General features: G+C 42.0%; 1 protein-coding gene across 1 annotated transcript in view; it reads right to left on the bottom strand.

The window, feature by feature from the left end:
- SNX2 (sorting nexin 2) overlaps positions 1 to 19,160 on the bottom strand; it is a 36,314-nt gene extending 17,154 nt beyond the window's left edge. The window contains exons 1-2 of the mRNA XM_069776815.1: positions 19,000 to 19,160; positions 8,730 to 8,847 (exon numbers count right to left, since the gene is read on the bottom strand). Of these exons, the coding sequence (XP_069632916.1) occupies positions 8,730 to 8,847; positions 19,000 to 19,107 (226 nt within the window). The 5' untranslated portion in view covers positions 19,108 to 19,160. The remainder of the gene's footprint in view (positions 1 to 8,729; positions 8,848 to 18,999) is intronic.
- Between the last annotated feature and the right edge of the window lie 1,718 nt (positions 19,161 to 20,878).

Here is a 20,878-nt window from a genome sequence, read left to right as displayed (position 1 = left end):
GCTAAAAAATAATGATATACAAGTTTAATAAGATCATCTGTAAACAGCATCCATTTGTGCCAGAATTTCTTTCAATACACAGCTAAACATTTGAGCTTGTAGTGCATAATGGGTTAAAGTAAGATTCATATTGCTTTTTTTTTTTAATATATACTGTTTAGTAAAGAGCCTTTTAAAGTAGTCACAAGTGATAAGTCATTTATTTCTGCATGAGATATTGTGAAAACTAATGATTTGGGTTTTTTTACCACAAGCAGCTCTTTTTCAGCACCTGTACCAATTTTAGTTTTTGCACTTTGAACAACAGCTGATTTAGTCATACAGGCTGATAACTGAGCAGACCAAGCCATGTGTTAAATGAAATTACACAACCATAACATGCCCCGACCCCTGCCAGAAGCCCACAACCTGTAGAATAGAAATATTAGCAGGTGAGACATTCCGACTAGTAAGACTATCTTTAGTCTCTATCTATCTTCAGTCTCTTTGGGGCTTAAAACAGCTCACTTGAAACTGAATACTTTCTTCAGACAGTTCATCTATCTTTAAAGAGGTGGTAAATCTCTGCTCTACAAATCCCACATGCTTTTCTCCACTGTTTTTGACCACTGGCAAACTACACACTTCCTGGGTATAGAGAAGTTCCTGTTCTAGTTTAAACAACTAATGCTGCTGTTGTCGCCAAATGGGCATTTTCAAGAATTCTAGTTCCTTAAAAGATAACATTGACCACAGAACAGTCATTTGATACCAAAATTGACTTCCCAACTGATCTCAAGTCTTGTTACAAACTAGACTTCCTATGGCAACTACTTTACCAAGCAGGTAAAAGGCACAAAAACAGATCCTCTCTAAGTTACATAAAGTTACCAAAAAGGTTCACTATGCGATTTGGAAAAGGCCTGTGCTCGCAACTGCTGTCTGTGTGAACCACTGAGTTTTCAAGAGAAAATACGCCATCTTTCTTCCAAACTTTTTTAAAGCCTGGTGCATAGAACTAGTCCTTACTCAACAGTTAAGAAAAGAGGAGCTTTAAAGGTCAGATCTACTTTAAAATTTGTGAGATAGTTACATTGTGTGTAAAAAAAAGTCCAATTTTTGTCCCATGGACGACTGTTTGCTTCTCCAGAACAGCCTGTGATCTACTAGCAATGTAAAAATAGAACTGGGAATAGCATCCAATGCACTGTATCATTTATTACTGCAAAAAGTAGTATTATGATCTTTCATAATCAATACATCAAAACCACTCAGCTTTATCCCTGCTGCCGCTTAGAGATACTCTGCTAGTCAATTCTGTTTCCTGTTCTTCTGTAACACTTTTTTTGCCAGTCCCTGATTTTTTTCATAAATGAACAAAACTACACTTCTCTATTTCAGGGATGAAAATGACTCTGTACCTAAAATTTGTTTGATACCGAAGCTCAAAATAAATTGAAAACCAAACTTCAAAGTCACTATGCCTTAACCTGGTTTGAAACAGATGCTCATTCTGGCTTGAGGCTGACAAAAGTTTGCTGTCATCACTTTGTTTTGGAGTATATCACAGAATTGCTGAGCTTGGAAAAGATCTCTGCAGATCATCTAGCCTAACCCCTCTGTTCAAGCAGAGTCAGCTACAGCAGGCTGTGCTAGACCACATCTGGATGGGTTTTGAGCATCTCCAAGGATGGATAATCCACCTCCTCTCCTTGGACAACCTGTGTCAGTGCTTGACCACCCTCACCATTAAAAACAAACCAAACCAAACCAAACCCAATGTTTTTTTCTTATGTATTATCTGTATTTCCATTTGTGCCCATTGCCTCTTGTCCTGTAAGTGGGGACCACTGAGAAGTCTGGCTCCCTCTTCTCCATTCCCTCCCATCATGTATTCATACACATTGTAGGATTCCCCCCAAGCCTGCTCTTCTCCATGCTGAACAGCTCCAGCTCTCTCAGTCTCTACTCACATGTCATACACTTCAAGCCCTTAATCATCTTCATGGCCCTCCACTGGACTCACTCCAGCTTGTCAATGTCTCTCTTGTATTGGGTAGATCAGACCTGGACTCAGCACTCCAGCCGTGGCCTCACCAGGGCTGAGCAGAGGGGAATGATCACTTCCCTCAATCTGCTGGCAATCCTCTTCCTAATTTCAAGTTACAGATTTCCATAGTATTTTCAAACTAAACATTAAAACAAGTACCTAAAGCTTTCTTTGAAAAGATTTATTTTCCTACCATTGCTTTATTCTTACTTCTAAATCTTTCTGAAGAATCCTGCTGAATCTTCCTGCCCTCAGATGCCACAGGAGGCATCTTACACCAATAAAGAACTTTATTTCAAAACCTCAAATCAGGTGGGAAGTCATGCTGAGGCAGTTGCAAAAAAAAGCTTTTAGATTGGTAGAAGAACAACATTTAAACATGGAAAAGAGGTAATTCTCTCCTTTAGTGGCTAACAGCATTCAACATGTGTTATACAAATGACGATGTCACAGAAACAGAAAAAAATTACATATACATATGTAACATGTCATATATGTAATATGATATAATACAAAATATTTTAAAAATTATAAAATAAAGCTATTCCACTTCAATTCTTCCTTTTCTATCACCAGCTACATTCCAGCATGCATGTTTGGGAAACTAACTACTCATCACCCCTAAGTACTTCTCTGTACCTTCAAATTTTAGACAGGCTTATAAAACAAGCCATGAAACAATTCAAAGCACACAGATTTCTCACTTTCATCAGCTGAAAAAACATTTCTGTTACTGTAAAATCATGACTTCATGAAAAAAGTGAGAATTCAATGTAACAAACCAGCACTGCTATCTGATGAAACTAGCACACTCCTTCCCAGCACACCTCTTTTTCAGACTTGTATCTACACACCCATTAATATCAGGAACTGATCCAGGTTATGTATCACATGAACTCCAACCAGGATTAGCCCCCTGCTACTGTTCAGCAGATAGCTGACGCTACTGCTAAGCTGGTGCATTATTTCTGTAAAAGAGAAAGCAGCAGGAAAAAGCAGCTGGAAAGGCAAGGAGGTTTCTTTTCAGCAAGACCAGCAACATTAGACTTCATCTACACCAGTATTTTTAAAGCTGTGCAACCCCAGGTTGGTTGGGCATGAGCAAATTTTTAAAGGTGCTGCCTATTAGCCCTCCTTTTCTATTTTCCTGGAGGAACTTACCCAGAGAAAAAAGTACCTGTTTGATTGACAGCAGCAGGTCAGCTCTTTTAGGAAGAAGAAAAGAGAATTTATGCCACCCTTCCTCCTGTTACCTCTCACCCCCAAGTCTTCATGCATCCTGAACTTTTACATAAATCTAGAAGAGTGAAATGCAAAAGATAGTGGAAGGGGGTGATGGGACAGAGCAGGACAGAGACAAGGATGTTGTACTTTTTGTTTAAAACAAAAGTATTAAAAGATTCTGAAGGGAAAAAGAAGTATTAGCTTTATATAATAACAGCAGGCTCTTACACTTTCTATTTTTTTCCCCATCAGAAAAGCAGTCTTTGAGTAGTACATAAGCTGAAGATCTATTTTGCAAGAAATAGATTGTTCTGATGAACTCTGGCATTTATGCTCGTTACTCACATTCTTTCACTTTGAGAAATCAGATTACATGGTCTAGATTAAAAAGTGTCATTGAAAATTCTTCTTTTTGCTTTTTGTTGGTATTTTTTTCATGGAAGGATGAATTTGGTAGGTTTCAGAGTAGAAGCTATGGCACTTTCAGAAACATTCGCTTGATTTATTCATTTTAGATTTTTCCCTGAAAACTTCAGTATTAGGTTGTGGGTTTGTGGGCTTTTTTTTTGTTTGGTTTGTTTTTTAAATATTCTGTATTAGTATTTGCATGAAAAATGAAATCTAGATGTCTTGCTTTCTTGGAAAGTTCTCAAAAGCAAGAGCTCTTCTTGCATGAAGAGAGGCAACTGCCCTACCCCACTTTTAGGAGGAAAACATTGAGATCTAACACTCACATCAGCCATGGCAGTTATCAGCACATATTAAGCACTCCCACCAATCTAATGCTGTAAGACTTCTACACATAAATATCTACTCTACAATCCATAAACAGTCTTTGTTATGGATCACTGTCAAGATGCTTAACTCCAAAAGAATATGAAACATCTCATCCTGCTGCAGAAGACAACTATTTATGCTTAATTAACATTCTACAGCCAACTACATCATGTTTCTATCAGCACTCAAGCATGGGGCTCAATCTCAGCATTAGACAGCTCTTGTTTCTTTACTTTTCACCACTAGTATTTGTCAAACATCATCTTAGAAAGTGCAAGTTTGCAATTCCTCACTAGCAGCTCACTTCAGCTAAGTTATTTTTACCAGTCACACTTCTAAATGTCAGATCTCTAACATTCTGACATGGCTTGACTGTTTAAATTGGCTGATTATCTTTGAAAGTTTACTCAGGTGATCACATAAATGTGGAAGTAAACTGAAGTAGAAACTGTTGTCCAGAACAGAGGACAAGTTATTAAAAAAGGCTTTTCCAGGTGTAGCAACATTTCAGAGACAGATACCTTAAAAGAACTGTGAGAACTACTACACCTAAGTCATAGCCCATGACCCTTACTGTTACACTAGGAGTACTAAGGATAATCTTAATGAGAACAGAAGTAGTTTTAACAGAACAGTCAGCCACTAATAAGGCTGCCTTCTGACTTCAAAACTGTAGGTTCACGGGCTTTTGTGCATTTGTTTCTTGCAGAAGAGATCTAGAACTGAACAACCAGCTTCTATAAAGCAGTGAGGCATCTGCACCAATCTCTTCTGATCAGACACACCCCATGACAGCAGCCTGACAGACAACATCAGGCAGAAACTTCTGCTGTTCAGCTGGTCTTAAAGTACATGTCTTGTCTGGTCCACAGAATTAGCATCTCCTTTTCTGTATCAACTCCCAGGAAAAAAACCTAAGACAAACCTATCAGGACCTGAAGAAAAACAAAACAAAAACCCAATAAAAACAAACATCACCCCCCTCCACCTCACCAACTTTCCCCCAGGACACAGTAACTAGATACTTGCATAAGACGATCCATTCCCAAACACCTTTCAGAGCTGAAAAAATAAAAAACCATAAAACCCAATCTTTTACCAGACTAGGGGAGAGGAAAAAAAATCATAATTTTCCATTTTTCTGAAAATGGTGACAGAGCACTGACATAACTTCATAGACCTGCTCATCATCTATGAGCACTACAGTGAGAAGGCACACACAGCTATGTCATGCACAGGAGGTCCATGGCACATTGCTGCAGCTACACACAGAACTTCAAGCCAAGATTTTAGAGAACTGATTCAAAATTTAGTTCTTCACTCTACAGCAGAAGCTTATGGACAACCAGGTTTTAAGACACAACCCAAAGCCTCACAGATACTCTTAAGACTACTGTCCTGGTTTTGGCTGGGATAGAGTTAATTTTCTTTCTAGTAGCTGGTATAGTGCTATGTTTTGGATTTAGTATGAGAATAATGTTGCTAATACACTGATGTTTTCAGTTGTTGCTAAGTAGTGTTCAGATGAAGTCAAGGATTTTTCAGCTTCTCATGCCCAGACAGCGAGAAGGCTGGAGGGGCACAAGAAGTTGTGAGGGGACACAGCCAGGACAGCTGACCCAAACTGGCCAAAGGGGTATTCCATACCATGTGACATCATGCCCAGTATATAAACTGGGGGGAGTTGGCTTGGGGGATCACTGCTCGGGAACTAACTGGGCATCAGTGAGCGAGTGGTGAGCAATTCTGTTGTGCATCACTTGTTTTGTATATTCCAGTTATTTTATTATTGTCATTTTATTATTGTAATTATTATCATTATTATTTTCTTCCTTTCTGTTCAACTAAACTGTTCTTATCTGAACCCATAAGTCTTACTTGTTTCTTCCCAATTCTCTCCCCCATCCCACCGGGTGGGGGCAGCGGTGGTGAGCGAGCGACTGCGTGGTGCTCAGTTACTGGCTGGGGTTAAATCACGACAACTACCTGGTTTGGAGCATTGACCATTACTGTCTCCACATGCAAAAGCTCTACAAGGTAAGATAAAGTAATTCTTTTTTGGCCAAATAATCAACACACTGACTTTTATTCTAAGGGTAAAAGTGCTTAAGTGGGTTTAGCAAGACAGTTTGCTTTTTTCCAGAACTAAGAACCACAATACTAATAAATGCAGCAGCAAAATTTACTGGTATCCAATGACAGCTGGAAAACTCATTTTCGTTCACCTTTGAAACCCAGTTTTAATAGTTCAGCCAAAGTACTTATGAGTCACCAGAGACAAGGTAATGAATACCTAAAACATTTTATTGCACATACTATCCTGCAGCTGCCGCAGAAACACAATAGCAAAGAAGCTTTAAGTATAGTCAAATAGCCTAAAAAAATCCCAGGTTCTGAACTGCATTAAAACAATATAGGAAATCATATAATTTGTTCTCCCTTACCTCCTTTTCTATTAGGTTGCATTATTAGATGGAATAATGAAAAAGATTTATCAAGCCTACAATAGCTAGAGAAGCATACCATCACATTTTTTACAAATAAGTCTGCAAAACTAGACTTGTTTATGCCCCCAAAGCATCAGAGTCCCTCCTTTCAGGAGCCACCCATAGGATTTCCTTTACCTGGATTTTATAGTTTCTAATAATTCAGTATGAAGGAACAACATAAGTTAGAAACCTGTGGAACTTCATTCTCTTCCTCTCCGGTTAAGCATTCCTACAAGCTGTGCCAGGATAGGTTCCTCTGGAATTTCAACATGTTGAAGAAAAAAACCCAGTCACACTCACTTGTTAATTAAGTCCTGCTTTCATAGAAAGCCAGGCTTATGCAATCATGCTGGAAGCAAGAAAATAGGTATCTCGTGTTGCCTTCTCACATTGTTTCTATTCATTGCAAATCAGTATCAGAAACTTAATCAGATGGATTAATACCATTGTCTAGCAAAACAGTCCTAAGAAAGAAAAGAATAGTTATACTTGTGAGTGCACAGCACTGGAACACAAATTAGACGTTGTTTTTGAGAACGCCTATGCTGACAGTGATACAAAGACAGAAGTTCATCACTAGGGTACAACTGTATTACGCAAACTTCCTGATTAGAACAGTACACCGTGAAAGATGTCATATTCTGTCTTAGGCTCCATAAATCACTCTTGTTTTTTTCCCCTCTTTGAGCATTTGTACTAACCTCTGTCTCTATATAAATTGACCTTTTAAAGACCAGTCTTGGTTGTGTTAGACATGCAGTATGTTAGATGTTTTTAGTTCAGTACTGCATGCATTTAAGAGAATGTCTTCCATAGCAAAATTCAAACTCATTAAATCAGTTCTGTGTGTTTTCCTCACAGCATTCATTTCAGCTGAAACAATCTGGCTGCTAACATTTGCTCCTTCTGTCTGGTTCCCCTCAATATTTACTCCAGCCACCTTTTTTCTTAATATCATCCAAATGAGAATTGGTTCTCCTAAAATATCCATTCCAGATGGCTCTATGGTTATAAAAAGCTGGTTTTATATACTGAAGCTAAATAACTAAATTACTGGTACTAGAAAGTTTCATGACTAAAGCGCTGCTGGTCTTTGCAAGTCGTAAGATCAGGTGATATAAATACAAAAGAAGTAAGATTACCCCTCTATTCTTTATTCACTTTTTCTCTTAAAACCCTTTCAGAGAGTTAAAGTAGTCAATACATTCTAACACTGTCATGAGCAAAATCAAGTTCAAATATATGCAAATATAAATTTAGTAATTTCAGAACAAAGGTAATAGGCATGTATATACATGTATCTACATGTATTTGTATATACAAAATAGCCCAGAACTAAAGGCTATGAAGTTTATTTTCAAGTAATTACATCAGGGAATCAATTGAGATGAAGACTGTATTCAAAGCAGACTGCCAACTGACTCACTCAATAGGTAGGAATAGGTAAAGTGTTAGTATTGAGAAGCAGCACTCAGAACTATCTTTTGATGTACAAAATATACTTCAAATATTACATCTCCTTTCTTGAATAGTTAATGCTCCTACACCTGTAATTGACAGCAACCATAACCCATGTTAGGACAGTCGAAAACCAACACCAGAGTAGTGACTGATTAAAGAAGCACTAGAAATGTGTTGTCTATTGACTTATTACTTATCAGAACTTTCACACATCTTTTTCCAAAACATGCAATACTGTCAAGTATCAAAGACAGAATCATGCCCTAGCGAAATGATAGGACTGGTCCCATACACCAGTTTGTTATCTTTTTATTGTAACAAAAGAGTCTCAGGAAAAAGGAAATACCCTCCAGCTTGCAATATGACCTCAATTATCTTTGTAATTGGAAAAGACTGGGACAGGTTGTGTATGGTTACTAAGCAGAAAACAAGGATGCAACTTAAGTCATGTTTTTACACACAGATTTTAATATTGTTAATTACATAATGCTAAATACTATTATTACTGTCAGCAGAACACATTACTAACCAGCTAACACTGCCACACTGCCACTGACAGTACTCACCACTGAGAAACTTGCATTTAGTAAACAAACTTAACTAATGTTACAAAGTACCACAAGAAAAAAACTGTACATCACTGTCAAACTATTTAAAAGGTTTTAACGCTCCTTCCCAGAAAAGCACATTTCTTTCAGTCCAAGAGCAAAAGAGTTTATGCAGACACATTAGAAGCAAAGAGTAATTACCAGCAAAGAGGTCTTCTCTGTCATCATCTAGCATGATTTCTGCTGGCTTTGGACCATTGGAGTTTGTGCTGAGGTCTTCTGCAGGAAGACTTGCTGGCTCTGGAGATGAAGGACTTGACTGTTTTAAAAAAAAAAAAAAAGTGAAGTAATTAGCAGAGACCCAGTTGCCATGTGTCAGTATATGAGAATTACTGGAACAAACACTCTTTCATTGCAAAGAAACAAGGCAAGATGTACAGAAAGGAAACCCTGCCAGCTATTTCCATTTCCTACTCCTAGCATGGTAACAATGAACAAAGGATATGAGCTAGTCAACAGCTCTTTTCACTTCTTTGTCAGAGAGAAAAAAGGTCACCCGTTTCCTCAGGTTTAAGTAACATGAAACAAAAGCTGCTACAGAAATATATAGAATAATTATATTATTATTGCTGAACGTAATTTGATTAAGTTCCTTTTGGAAAGGCTTAGATTTAAGTCTGGATTTATACATAGAAAAAAATTAATAAAGAAATCTCCAAGAGCTGTATACCAGTTTTTCAGAGATTAAAATAACACGTTAATGCCATCCAAACAATTTAAGGCAGCTTGTGGCCGTAAGAAATTTAAATAGCTTTGCAACAGGTTGAACTTGGGGATTATTGCCAGAGGGTCATATTGTACTGTACATGGAAGGTAGGCTTGCCATAGATACTGTTCTTTTAATTCACTGAAGACTAGAACTTGCCCTGTGAAAAAGAAAAATACTTGCAGACGCTCAGGAAAATTAAAGCAGTTTATAGCTTACTCACAAAATAAATAAACACCTGACTGAAGATCAGTGCTTCAGTTAGAAAATCCTTGTTGAATACAAGTATCAACTATGCTTACTGCATAGTACTAGAAAATTTGCAAGACTCACTTCTCACAACTTCATCCAAGACAGCTAACTAAGGAGTTTTCAACAACAGCGTATTTATTCATGAATGCATGCACTTTAAAAGGAGCATTTGTAAGCTGTGTCACTACTTGCTTCCTAGTTTTTGCACAGAGTTGTCATAATTTAAGTTCAGAACCAGAATTCAAAACAGGTAGTAAATGTTTCAGGCTACACGTCTGTGGCAACAAATGCCACAGGCTATGAAAGATTTAAAAAAGCTTGAAAAATACTGAAAAGCTACTGAAAAAGTCTGTCCAGATTGTATTTTCACATTCATAAATGTAGCAAGGCAGCAGTTCTAAGGGAAGGCCTTTCTTATAGCTGCCTGTCCAAGAACAGTGTACGTCCTGACATGCAGTATGGCACTGCTGCTTTACTTCAAGCAGCAGAGAGCAAGATCCTCACTCCCGCATCTATCCAGACCTCAGCCACCTGAAATTCTGGCACAGAGGAATTAAGCAAGAAACAGTAAAAATCCTGCCAGACAAATTCAGACAGAGTACAAAATGTTTTTTTCAGAGGACATATGAAATCAAGGCTCTGTTGACCTGGAAAGTTGTTAGCTCAAGGTTTTCCCTGCTGAAGACAGAAGGAAGATGAAAGCAAATATGAGAATACCAGAAAATTTATATTTCTTAAACAAGATTATGGTTGCAACAAGGAACCGCTCCATTCAAATGACAGAAGAGGTTATACCCCCTTCCCTTTGCCAAAGCTGCCACTCTCTGAAAAGCCCATATGTAAAGTGGGGAAACCAATAAACAAATCAAAGTGATGAGCAGTGAAAGAGCAGCCTCTCAGACTGCTTGTTGGATTTTGCCCTAGAGCCTGCAAAGAAAGTCAAAGCAGAAACACTTGGGAACTGTATGTAGGTAGTAGAGTTTATAACCTTACAAGGAACCAACCCACTAGCCACATGTACACTTCTCATCTCATACTAAACCAATGCTGAAATGATCCCACAGCAAATAGAGTGCTCTGAGGTAATAAAGGTCTATTTGTTCACTCTGTGAAGTATGATCCTTAAGTTGTATCACAAGATTTGCAACTAATTTAGACAAAATTAACTAGGAAATGTAAGAAAACCTCACCACTTGACATGCTTTATTATTCTACAAATGATACTACAGATAGTATGTGTCACATGTAATAGTCGATAGTTTTAAGTGATTTCAGAAGTGGCATATTCCAGAAGAAACGGTCTGTCTCTCCAGGCAGTGCTGCACAGAGCTGCGAGTTCAAGATCTTGTACTTCAGCTAGAACAGCAAAGCATGGAAATGCTTGATTTCCCTGTGAGGTTCAAGTAGTTTAAAGTTTTATCAGCAAAAGCAACTCTTCACAAAAACGTTACAGATACTGATTCCAAGCCAGTTTTGCTGCTACTCAACTTTGAACAGCAGCCCACTTACATTTTGATAGCTCTGAGGTTCAGGACATAGCGGGGACCCCACATTACAACAGATGGCAGAGTGGCATGTAGCTCATGCTTGTCAATTCACCTCCATGAAAATCAGCTGTAATACAGCCAGACATAGGGAACAAAAGCCTTCCTGCACACTTGCACATAGCAAAGGGCTTTCTGTTTTATCCCTTAATTGTGCTCTTGATTAATGAGTGGTGGAAAAGAGCCCTTAGAGAAGACTGACATCTTCAAGCTATTCCCTCAGTCTATCTTCTCAGTTTTATCTGAGGTAGCTATTTTCATTACTGATGATTACTTTGGACTATACCTGGCTTCTAATCACAAAAAGAAACGCTACAAGACACAAAAATCACCTTAAGCATTTAAACCTGATCAACATATGGCGTAAGACGAAAAACTAAACATTTACATGCCTAAAGCAACAAGTTAACCAAGGCCAATACAAAGCTATTCCCACTTTGAAAAAAGGAATAGATTCGTCCTAGGAATAGCTATAAATACATGCCACCAGGTCCTAGTAGGATTATGGATCCCTTTCTATCACTGAGCTGGTGTTGTGGTTTAAGCCCAGCCAGCAACAAAGCACCACGAGGCCACTCGCTCACTCACTCCCTCCCCACCCCGGGGTGGAATGAGTAGGAGAAAATATGAAGAAAAGCTCATGGGTTGAGACAAGGACAGGGAGGGATCACCCACCACTTATGGTCATGGGCAAAAGACAACTTGGGGAAAAAACAAAATCCATTTGTTTTACTACCAATCGTATCAAACCAAGGATAATGGGAAGTAAAACCCAAATCTTGAAACACCTTCCCCCCACCTCTCCTGCCTTCCTTGCTCAACTCCACTCCCAGTTTTCTGTACCTCCTCCCCCCAGCAGCGCAGGGGGACAGGGAATGGGGTTTGGGGTCAGTTCATCACACATTGTCTCTGCCGCTCCTTCCTCCTCAGGGGGAGGACTCCTCACTCTTCCCCTGCTCCACTGTGGGGTCCCTCCCACAGGAGACAGTCCTTCATGAACTCCTCCAATGTGAGTCCTTCCCACGGGCTGCAGTCCTTTACGAACTGCTTCAACGTGACTCCTTTCCATGGGCTGCAGTCCTTCAGGCACAGACTGCTCCAGCACGGGCTTTGCCATGGAGTCACGCCACCTTTGGGGGCATCCGCCTGCTCTGGCTGCAGGTGAGCATCTGGTCCCCCGCTCCCCTCCATGGGCTGGCGGGGGGACAGCCTGACGTCTCACCACGGGCTGCAGGGGCATCCCCTCCTCCGGCGCACCTCCTCCCCCGCCTTCCTCAGTGACCTCGGTATCTGGAGAGGGGCTTCTCTCACATCCCACTCTCCCTACTCACTGCACGTTCCCCTTCTTAAATCTGTTCTCCCAGAGGCACTGCCACTGTGGCTGATGGGCTCAGCCTTGGCCAGAGGCAGGTCCGACTTGGAGCCGGGGAAGCTTCTAGCAGCTTCTCACAGGAGCCACCCCTGCAACCCCTCCCCCACTACCAAAACCCCACCACACAAACCCAAAACAGATGGGAAAGATCCTGTCCATTGGCACGGTTAAAGAAAGCCAAGAATTCTGCTCTGGATACCTGGCTTCACAGCTGTCATTAGAATACCAGTTACAGATGGATTTCTCCAAATTTCACATACCTCCATTTCCACAAACCACAACTGGAGGATACTTGCAAAAGGAAAGGACTCAAACAGACCTTAGGAGCACCTCAGAAAGCTCAAGAGGCAAAGCTTATTCATGCAGCTGGTATAATTTGTATACAAGACACAAAGTCTAGAAGTCACTCTTTCAGGAAGATTTCCAGTGAAACAGAAGTTCTGTCTGGGTGGTATTTGTTTTATAAAGATATAATAAATTTATATTTGTTATAAAACTCAAGTTCTGTTTTTAAGAATAGGAGATATTAGTTTAGTTATGTGGATGATTTACAAGTAAAATGTCTTTCCTTTGAAATACCCTTTCAGCTGTGTACTGGTTTTGGCTGGGATAGATTTTCTTCATAATGGCTTATATAGTTCCAGTTTGGATTTGTGAGTGCACAGTGTTGACAACACAGGGATGTTTTAGTTATTACTGATCAGTGCTTACACAGCATGAAGGCCTTCTCTGTTTCTCACTGCCCTGCAGTGAGAAGGCTGGGGGAGGACAAGAACCTGGGAGGGGACACAGCCAGGACAGCTGACCCCAACTGACCAAAGGAATATCCCATACCATGTAACACCATGCTCAGCAATAAAAGCTGTGAGGAAGAAGGAGGATGGAGAGGATATTTGGAGTTAATGGCATTTGTCTTCCCAAGTAACCATTATGTGTGATGAAGCCCTGCTTTCCTGGAGATGGCTGAACAGCTGCCTGCCAATGGGAAGAAGTGAATGAATTCATTATATATTGCCTGCGCACGCAGCTTCTTCTTTACCTATTAAGTATTCTTTATCTCGACCCGCAAGTTTTCTGACTTTTACTCTTCCAATTCTCTCCCCGATCCTGCAGGGGGGGAGTGAGTGAGCGGCTGTGCAGGGCTCAGCTGCCAGCTGGAGTTCAACCACAACAAGCTGACAGCTGAATAAGGTATTTCCTGGCCTATTAATTTTTCAGTGGCTCTTTGGTATTTTTAAACAGCTGTCATTCTCAAACAAGATAAAATAAGGATGGGGTTAAATAATTTCACAGACAGTTGGGGTTTTATATGAAAAAGATAATGTGTAGAAACTTATTAAAAATCATTACTGGTCTGAACACAGCATCAGCTTGATTTTAAGAGTTTTGCAACAAAGTTCAGCTCATTATCTTCAAAAGTTATCTTCAGAACAGACATAGTCCTCAGGGAACTATGAAAACCCAGAAAGCCACAGCTCTGAATGTAACAGAAACTACAGTCAATTAATTCCTAATAATCTGATTATTTTACATAGTCAGTGGGTCAGAGAGTACTATTCAGCCTCTCAAAAAAAGCACCCATGCACCCAAACAACTACTAACATGTTAAGCTATTCCAGTTACACCCTACTACAGGTGCAAGCTAAAAGACAGGACCCCAACTTTGCTCTTTTATCTCTGTGAAGTACATCTAAAATGGTGATTAAAATAGCTGTTAGAAGAGTTAGTAGTTAGCGCAGTGAAAATCTGGGTATCAGACAAGAAATGGAAGAGGAGCCTAACAAAAAACCTCATGGCCCAGACACACATGGATGGCATAGCTGTTTAGAAATTTTAAACTGACTTGATGCCAACAATTCACGAAATGTCACAAACATGTCCATTTCCTGAAAGCTACAGGCCTGTGAAATTTCTGAGAGACTCCTGAGCTGAAGGTAAGTCAGGTGAAGCATCCAACAACCAAGATACCCAATGGCCAGGACATTCAGATATGCAGGGCAGTCAGGATCCTGCTTTACTTGTTTCCAAGAAAACAAGTTTCTGGTGAGAAGTCTATGGGACCATTCCAATTTGCAAGGGCAATAACAAGCTCAATTTTCTCCTCTTTTATTGTGCATTACATTCAGCAGCAATAACTGTTTTATAGCTTTGACTTACAAAGAAACAAGAACAACTTCTCACATTTTCTGTTGGCTGAAATTACAGCCCTAGATGCTTGGACATCCTCCCTTCTCTTAATAGTAGAGTCCCCCCCAAACCAGTTGAACTACTTGTCTGAACCCCTCCTAGCCTCCTTCGGTCAGAAGACAATAACAGGCTGACAAAAGCTAACCAGCATACTATTCTAATTGTTCAAGTTAACCAGGCTCATTGTCTGAAACAGGGTTACAGAAGCTCACACATTACAGCATGGGCAGAGAGAATAGACTCAACAGCAGGACAGTAATATTTTCAGCAGAAAGTAAGAGGACACAAGCAATCACACTAGAACGAATGCCTACTTACTTCCATTACAGCCTGGATTTAACACCAAGGAACAAGACACACATTTCCAGTAGAATTACACCAATCAATCTTGGAAACAGAGTTAGTTTTGTGCAGAGGTAGAGTACAGTGTTGAAGGACTTAATATTTTCCTCTCAGATATTCCAATGGGATCTTTACAGCTTCCTCTATAATTGTCACTGTTAAATTCAATGGATATCATTAAAGACATCTGGACTTCTGTGTCTATCTAATGTTTTGCCTTCTGTGCAAAAACCAAATGCATATTGCAGATCTTTGACATAAACTGATAAACCGGCAATGAGATTATATACACACCCTGCCCTAAATGACATTCCTTGATAGATTACCACATCTACTGCTTATTGATTGGTTTCAAGTGCCTCCATGTATTCTTCCATTAGAAAAAAAACCCAGGAATATAAATACCAGTTGAAATGAATATGTGGCAGCTTAGCTACATGTTCACACAACACCTGCTTTACAAAACAGAGACAGACAGTACAGAAATGAGTGAGAAGTTCAGGGGAAATGAAGTAAGAAGTGGTGCAACAAGGAAGGTGGCAGAGAAACAGACTAGGGCAAGGAGGAAGGAGGAGGGGGAAATGATGAAATGAGAGTAACACTAAACATACAATTTTTCAGAAAAACTAACATACTCTTTTTTCATATATGTTGCCAAAAGTGACTTTCATACAGTTGTTTGTGGTCCCTCCTAAGAGCGGCAGAGGACATGGACAGCAAATCAGCAATTTGTTGATTACAAACTTGTAACAGGATGATTCTTCTCATAATGCACAGTTAACTTCCAGAATGTCTTGTTGTGCGTGTCATAGACACTTTTTTTTTTTAAACAAAAAACCCCAAAGCAAACCAAACTAAAACCCTATGCATTTAAAAATTCAGCAAGTAGGTAAGTGCTTGGAAGATTATTAATATGGTAATGCTACCTAGGGCTCAGGAGGTCCCTGAGCTACAAAAAACTGGTATGTGAGAGAGTACTGCAGGTGACTACCAGCACACACATAAAATCATCAGCAATATGCTTCACACAGCATCCACCACTGAGTATCATTGTAAATGCAGTCTTGGCTGAGACTATTTTTCTGATTCAGTCCGGCTGTTCTCATTGATGAAAGCAACTCTGACAGCTAAAGGGAGACCACTCAGTGACCATTAATTTAATAGAGGCAGTCCTCCAGACAATACAATATGGTTGGCACAATGAAAACCAAACAATCCTTCTACTGCTCTTAGGCACTGTGGGTATCCGATGAGGAAATAAGCACCCCACCAGCTCAGACAAGCTGCTGCTCAGCCTCGTACCCAGAGTTCATAGGTGCCCTACGTTCACTGAAAGGGAAGCGTTCTCATTCTCTTAACATCCAACAAGTTTTCAAGTCCTAAAATGTGGTCCCACCGCACTCCAGAAATGCCAGGTGTTACAGCTCAGTGTGTTATACATTCTAGAATTAAGAGGGTTTAATTTAAGTCGCTAACTTTTAGTATGTGCACAAAGAAAGTTAAAACTCCAGCTTCTTTTTCTTTGTATCAGAGAATTCAACTTGAAATAAACAATATTCTCCATTTCATTATCCAGATAAGCCACTGAAGTCAGTCAGCCTTCCTGTATTTAAATATTTCATATTTGCTGTTCATAATATACACTGAACTTGTATTTTGTCAGATGAAACTTAGATGAGTTAGCATGTGTTTTCTAAATGGAGACTTCATTAACACGGAAGCTATTCAGAAGACATGTTAGAAATCTTGTAGCTTCTCTACTGTACAACAAAATCATAGGTAAGAAAGGAACAGTCTTTTGTGAGCTGCAAAGAGAATGAAAACAAGAAAAAAATAGGAGGGGAGCTGAAATTAATCATGCAAAAAGAAATGGACAGCTCCAAGATAAACCTGTTGGGAACCCTCTCAAAGTACCATAGCCTTCATCTAAGTTGGCTTTGGACTTCATCGTCCCTTGCCATGCTCTCTCCTCTGGTATCAGCAAACAAATACGTGATCAACTATGAAAAGCAGGATGCCATTCTGTTGTTACTATAGAACTTCCATTGCCATTTAGAAACAGCTACTTCATGAATATCTACAGGACAACACTCAAGACAGAAGTTTAATTAGGCCCACACCAAGAGATAATTGTTCTTCTCTGGACTAAGGTGTCCTATACACTTGAGTTAAACAATCTACATTCAAGCTTGTGAGAAGTTCAATTTTCATGATCTCTTCCTTCCAAATTTGCAGGAAAATCACGAGATTAAGGCTCTTCCCTAAATGCTGTAGCTGATTAGACATCAAAAAAAGCTTTACTGACAAAGCTTTTCAAAGCTTCTCTTTAAGCAAAGATGCTTCCCCTTTCTACTTAGCTACTTTCTTTCAAATAGACTGTCTGCAAATACAATGCAGCACAACATAACTGTCAGCCAAACCACCCAAAACAAAGTGCATTTCTTTGCCAGTTTTTTGCGGCTAGAGGAGTTTTCAGTAAATATTTTTAATCATTAAGATGAGGACTTCTCATTGTAACTGTGATTTAAACTCTAAATCTATCTTATCTCTTGCAGCTTTAATTCCAGACCACATCAGTAAAGACTTTTGTTTATGTTATACTGCAGCCTTTCTTAGCGCAGAGACCAAGACTCCAATAACACACACTGTATCACACAGAGATACACAGAAATCTATTGATACAATTCTTCTCAACTGCAGGTTCACATCATCTGCTATTCCTTCACAGCATATCTCCACAGATCTTTTTCTACCAATGCACAGATTATGCATCGATAAAAAGAAGAAAGAAAAAAAAACCCAGTGACTTGAGAGAAGGCAAGTGACTTAAAAATACATTTAAGAGCCTCTTTGTATACTGGCCTTTTTTGATAAGGACAAGCAACAGCCAGTGTAAAACAAAGAACCACGCACTGATCCCATTACTGTAAAGGTCAGGGACAGGAAACTCTTCAGGAAAAGAGGAACAGGAACAATTTTCTTTTTAAAAGGGCAGCTGCATACAGGAAGAACAAAGTTTTTCCACAAGGTACTGGCAAAACACACAGGTGAAACATGACCACAACAACTCAGCAAGAAAAGCTCCCGCTGTAGTGAATGAAGGCAGAAGCATTTTTCAGAACGAGGACCTATTTACGCATTCAGTTCTTCCGGTTTTTGGTTTGGTTTTGGTTTGGTTTTTTTGCCTCGCACGCACGGAAAGCAACCACGGTTTGGAGATGCGTTCACCCCCAGTTCTCAGACCTTCCAGGCTCTGGTTTCTCTGGCCAACTGCCCGTTTCACAACGCCTTGCACGCATGCATGCCTCCTGCCTTCAGCCGCCCGTAACGGCCCCTGCTGCTCGGCGGCGGCGGCGGCAGGGGGTGGGGGGGCACCGGCGGCAGGCGGCGCGGCGCGGCGCGGCGGGGCAGTCACCGGCCGCCCGGCGGCGGCAGGCTAAACCACCGGCAGTCCCGCGCTGCGCCGGCTCCGGCGGCAGAAGGCTTAGAGAGAAATAAGAAGTTTCTGCGAGGTTTTTTTTTTGTTTTCTTGGCAAACGGGAAGGCGGTGAAGCCTCGGACAGAAAATGGGTTGTTATTAATCCACACAAAGGCTAAGGGGGCGGGGGGGGGACAGGACCAGCGAGACTGGCGTGGTGTGAAGAGGAAAGGTGGAAATACTTATTTCCCCGGCTGTACGAGAAGGGGGTAAGACGAAGGAAAGCGGCGACCTGGCACAGCGGTACTTGGAGAAAGAGTTTCGCGTTTCTTTTGGCAGGAGAAGACCTGAGGGGGACCACCGAGCCCCCGCGGGGCCGAGGCCACTCGCCCGCCGGGAGGGAAGCGCCGAGGAGTCGCCGCTACCGGAACAGAGGCAGGCGGCGGGGCCGCAGCCGGGGGCCGGGCCGGTCAGGGCCGGGGGCCCCGGCCAGGAGCGCGGCACCGGCGGCCTGGCGGGGAGGGGAGGGCCCGGCGGGCGCCGGCGCGGCCGCGGCGTTCGGGCCCCGCGGTGGACGGGCGGGCTCTCACCTCCAGGGTGGACACGGTGCTGGTAAAGAGGTCCTCGCCTTCCTCCAGCTCCTCGAAGTCGGCGGGCCGCGCCTCCCCCAGCGGCGGGGGCTCCCTCTCCGCCGCCATCTTCCCTTCCAGCCCGGCCGCCAGCCCCGCGCTCACGTGACGGCCGCACACGCCCCCTGCAGCCACGTGACTGGAGGGGGGCCGGCAGGCGGCGGGAGCGAGCGGGGCCGGGGCGGCGGCGGCGGCAGCGGCAGGGCCGGGCCGGGCCGGAGCTTCCCTTTCCCGGGGCAGCGGGGCCCGCCGTCGCCGTGAGATAATTCCGCGAAGTCGGTCGCTGTCTGCAGGACCCCTCAAAGCCTGCGTCCCATGGAGGCAGCGTCCACGCGCGTCTGTGCTTTAGGCGACCCGCCCCGGCGTGGAAAGTTGGCTGTGCCGGGGGGCCCCCTGCCTGCAGCGGGGTGGCGTGGGTGCAGCCTGAGGTAGCCGTGAGGTGTCTGCTGGGAGCGAAGCCTGGGGAAGCCGCCGCTGGAGGGGAAGCTCCCGTCCCTCCCTCCTTCCTTCCCTCCTTCCCTCCTTCCTTCCTTCCCTCCTTCCTTCCCCACGCCGCCCCCCCCCCCCCCGCTGAAACCTTGCGGGGCGTTTTACCCTGTCCCCCTTTCGCGAGGAGCCGGCGCGGCGTGACTGACTGACGCTGGCGCCGTGGCGACCCTCCACCCCCTGCCCTGCACCACGGGGTTGGCAGGAACTTCCAAGAAATTTGGTGTTCCGTCTCGTGTCAGTCGTTGAATTAAGAACAGGTTTTCCGTGAGGAAACTCCGCTCATCACACTGTTTCAGATGAGATCTCAGGGAGTGAGGATTAGAAGTGTTATGGCCCACTCCTGCAGTCGTTTGGTCAGGTGCGGTACTATTGACGACCGCTGAAGTAAGGTCTCGTGCAAATAAAGTGTTTGCCGGCCCGTTCCCTAAGTTACTATTTCCGAATTGCTTTTCTTCCCTCCCTCCATTTGTGAGATAGCTCACAAATGATACCAATTCTTCCAAAATTCTAAGTTCTAATACTCATTTTAGAAAAGATCAAGTCGGATGTCAACACTGTCTACATAGTAAGCATTACCTAGGGCACTTACACTGGATTTGAGCTGTTACTGTTGCTTCTGCTTTATTGAATACAAGTTTCAAAAAGTATCTTGATCTTCCACATTGATAAACCACAGGTTTCATCTGCTCGGCGACCTCATGCTTTGTGAGGACTTTGTCAATGTTTGCTGTATTGAAGTTAATTTCTAAACTGCCTCTAATGGGGACAGCACTCTTCACGTAGAAAGAATGAGTCTGTTTCCACAGACCGTAAGCTCTTTGGGGCAAGGGTGGCACCTCTCTAGTGTTTGCAGAGTGCCTAGTAAAGGCTAAATGGAAAGAATATGGTCTTACATACTGTTTTCCTTTGGCCTCTTGCCAATCACATCATGAGAAAGTTGTAAATATGTAACAGAAATACATGTCATCTTAGAAACATGTAAGTGCCATGCATAATTTTACCTGTACTGTTCAAGCTCAAGACATCAGAAATTGTGGAGAGCTCTTTCCTCAGATATGTGAACTGCTGAGCTGAGAGAGAATGTCCCTTGTCCCTGCTGATGTCTGGGGACATTTCATGCCTCAGTGCTTTGAGTGAGACCTTGTAAATCTCCCACTCAGGAGAGCTAAATTTGTGTTGAGGCTCAGGAACTCCAAGTTTCCGCTTGCAAATAACAAAGAAGTTATCAAACAGAGGAGATTTTTGAGAAAAAGTTCCATTGAAAATAACAATTTGTCTTCTTAGACATATAGAAGTAGATGGAGAAGGAACAGCCAAGCTTTCTCGTTTTCCTCAGGTCAAAAAATGTCTG

Source organism: Haliaeetus albicilla, chromosome Z (assembly GCF_947461875.1).
Source record: "Haliaeetus albicilla chromosome Z, bHalAlb1.1, whole genome shotgun sequence".
In the NCBI taxonomy this organism is placed as follows: domain Eukaryota; kingdom Metazoa; phylum Chordata; class Aves; order Accipitriformes; family Accipitridae; genus Haliaeetus; species Haliaeetus albicilla.
Note: the sequence above shows the minus strand (reverse complement) of the source record. Positions and strands in the feature narration are given on the sequence as shown.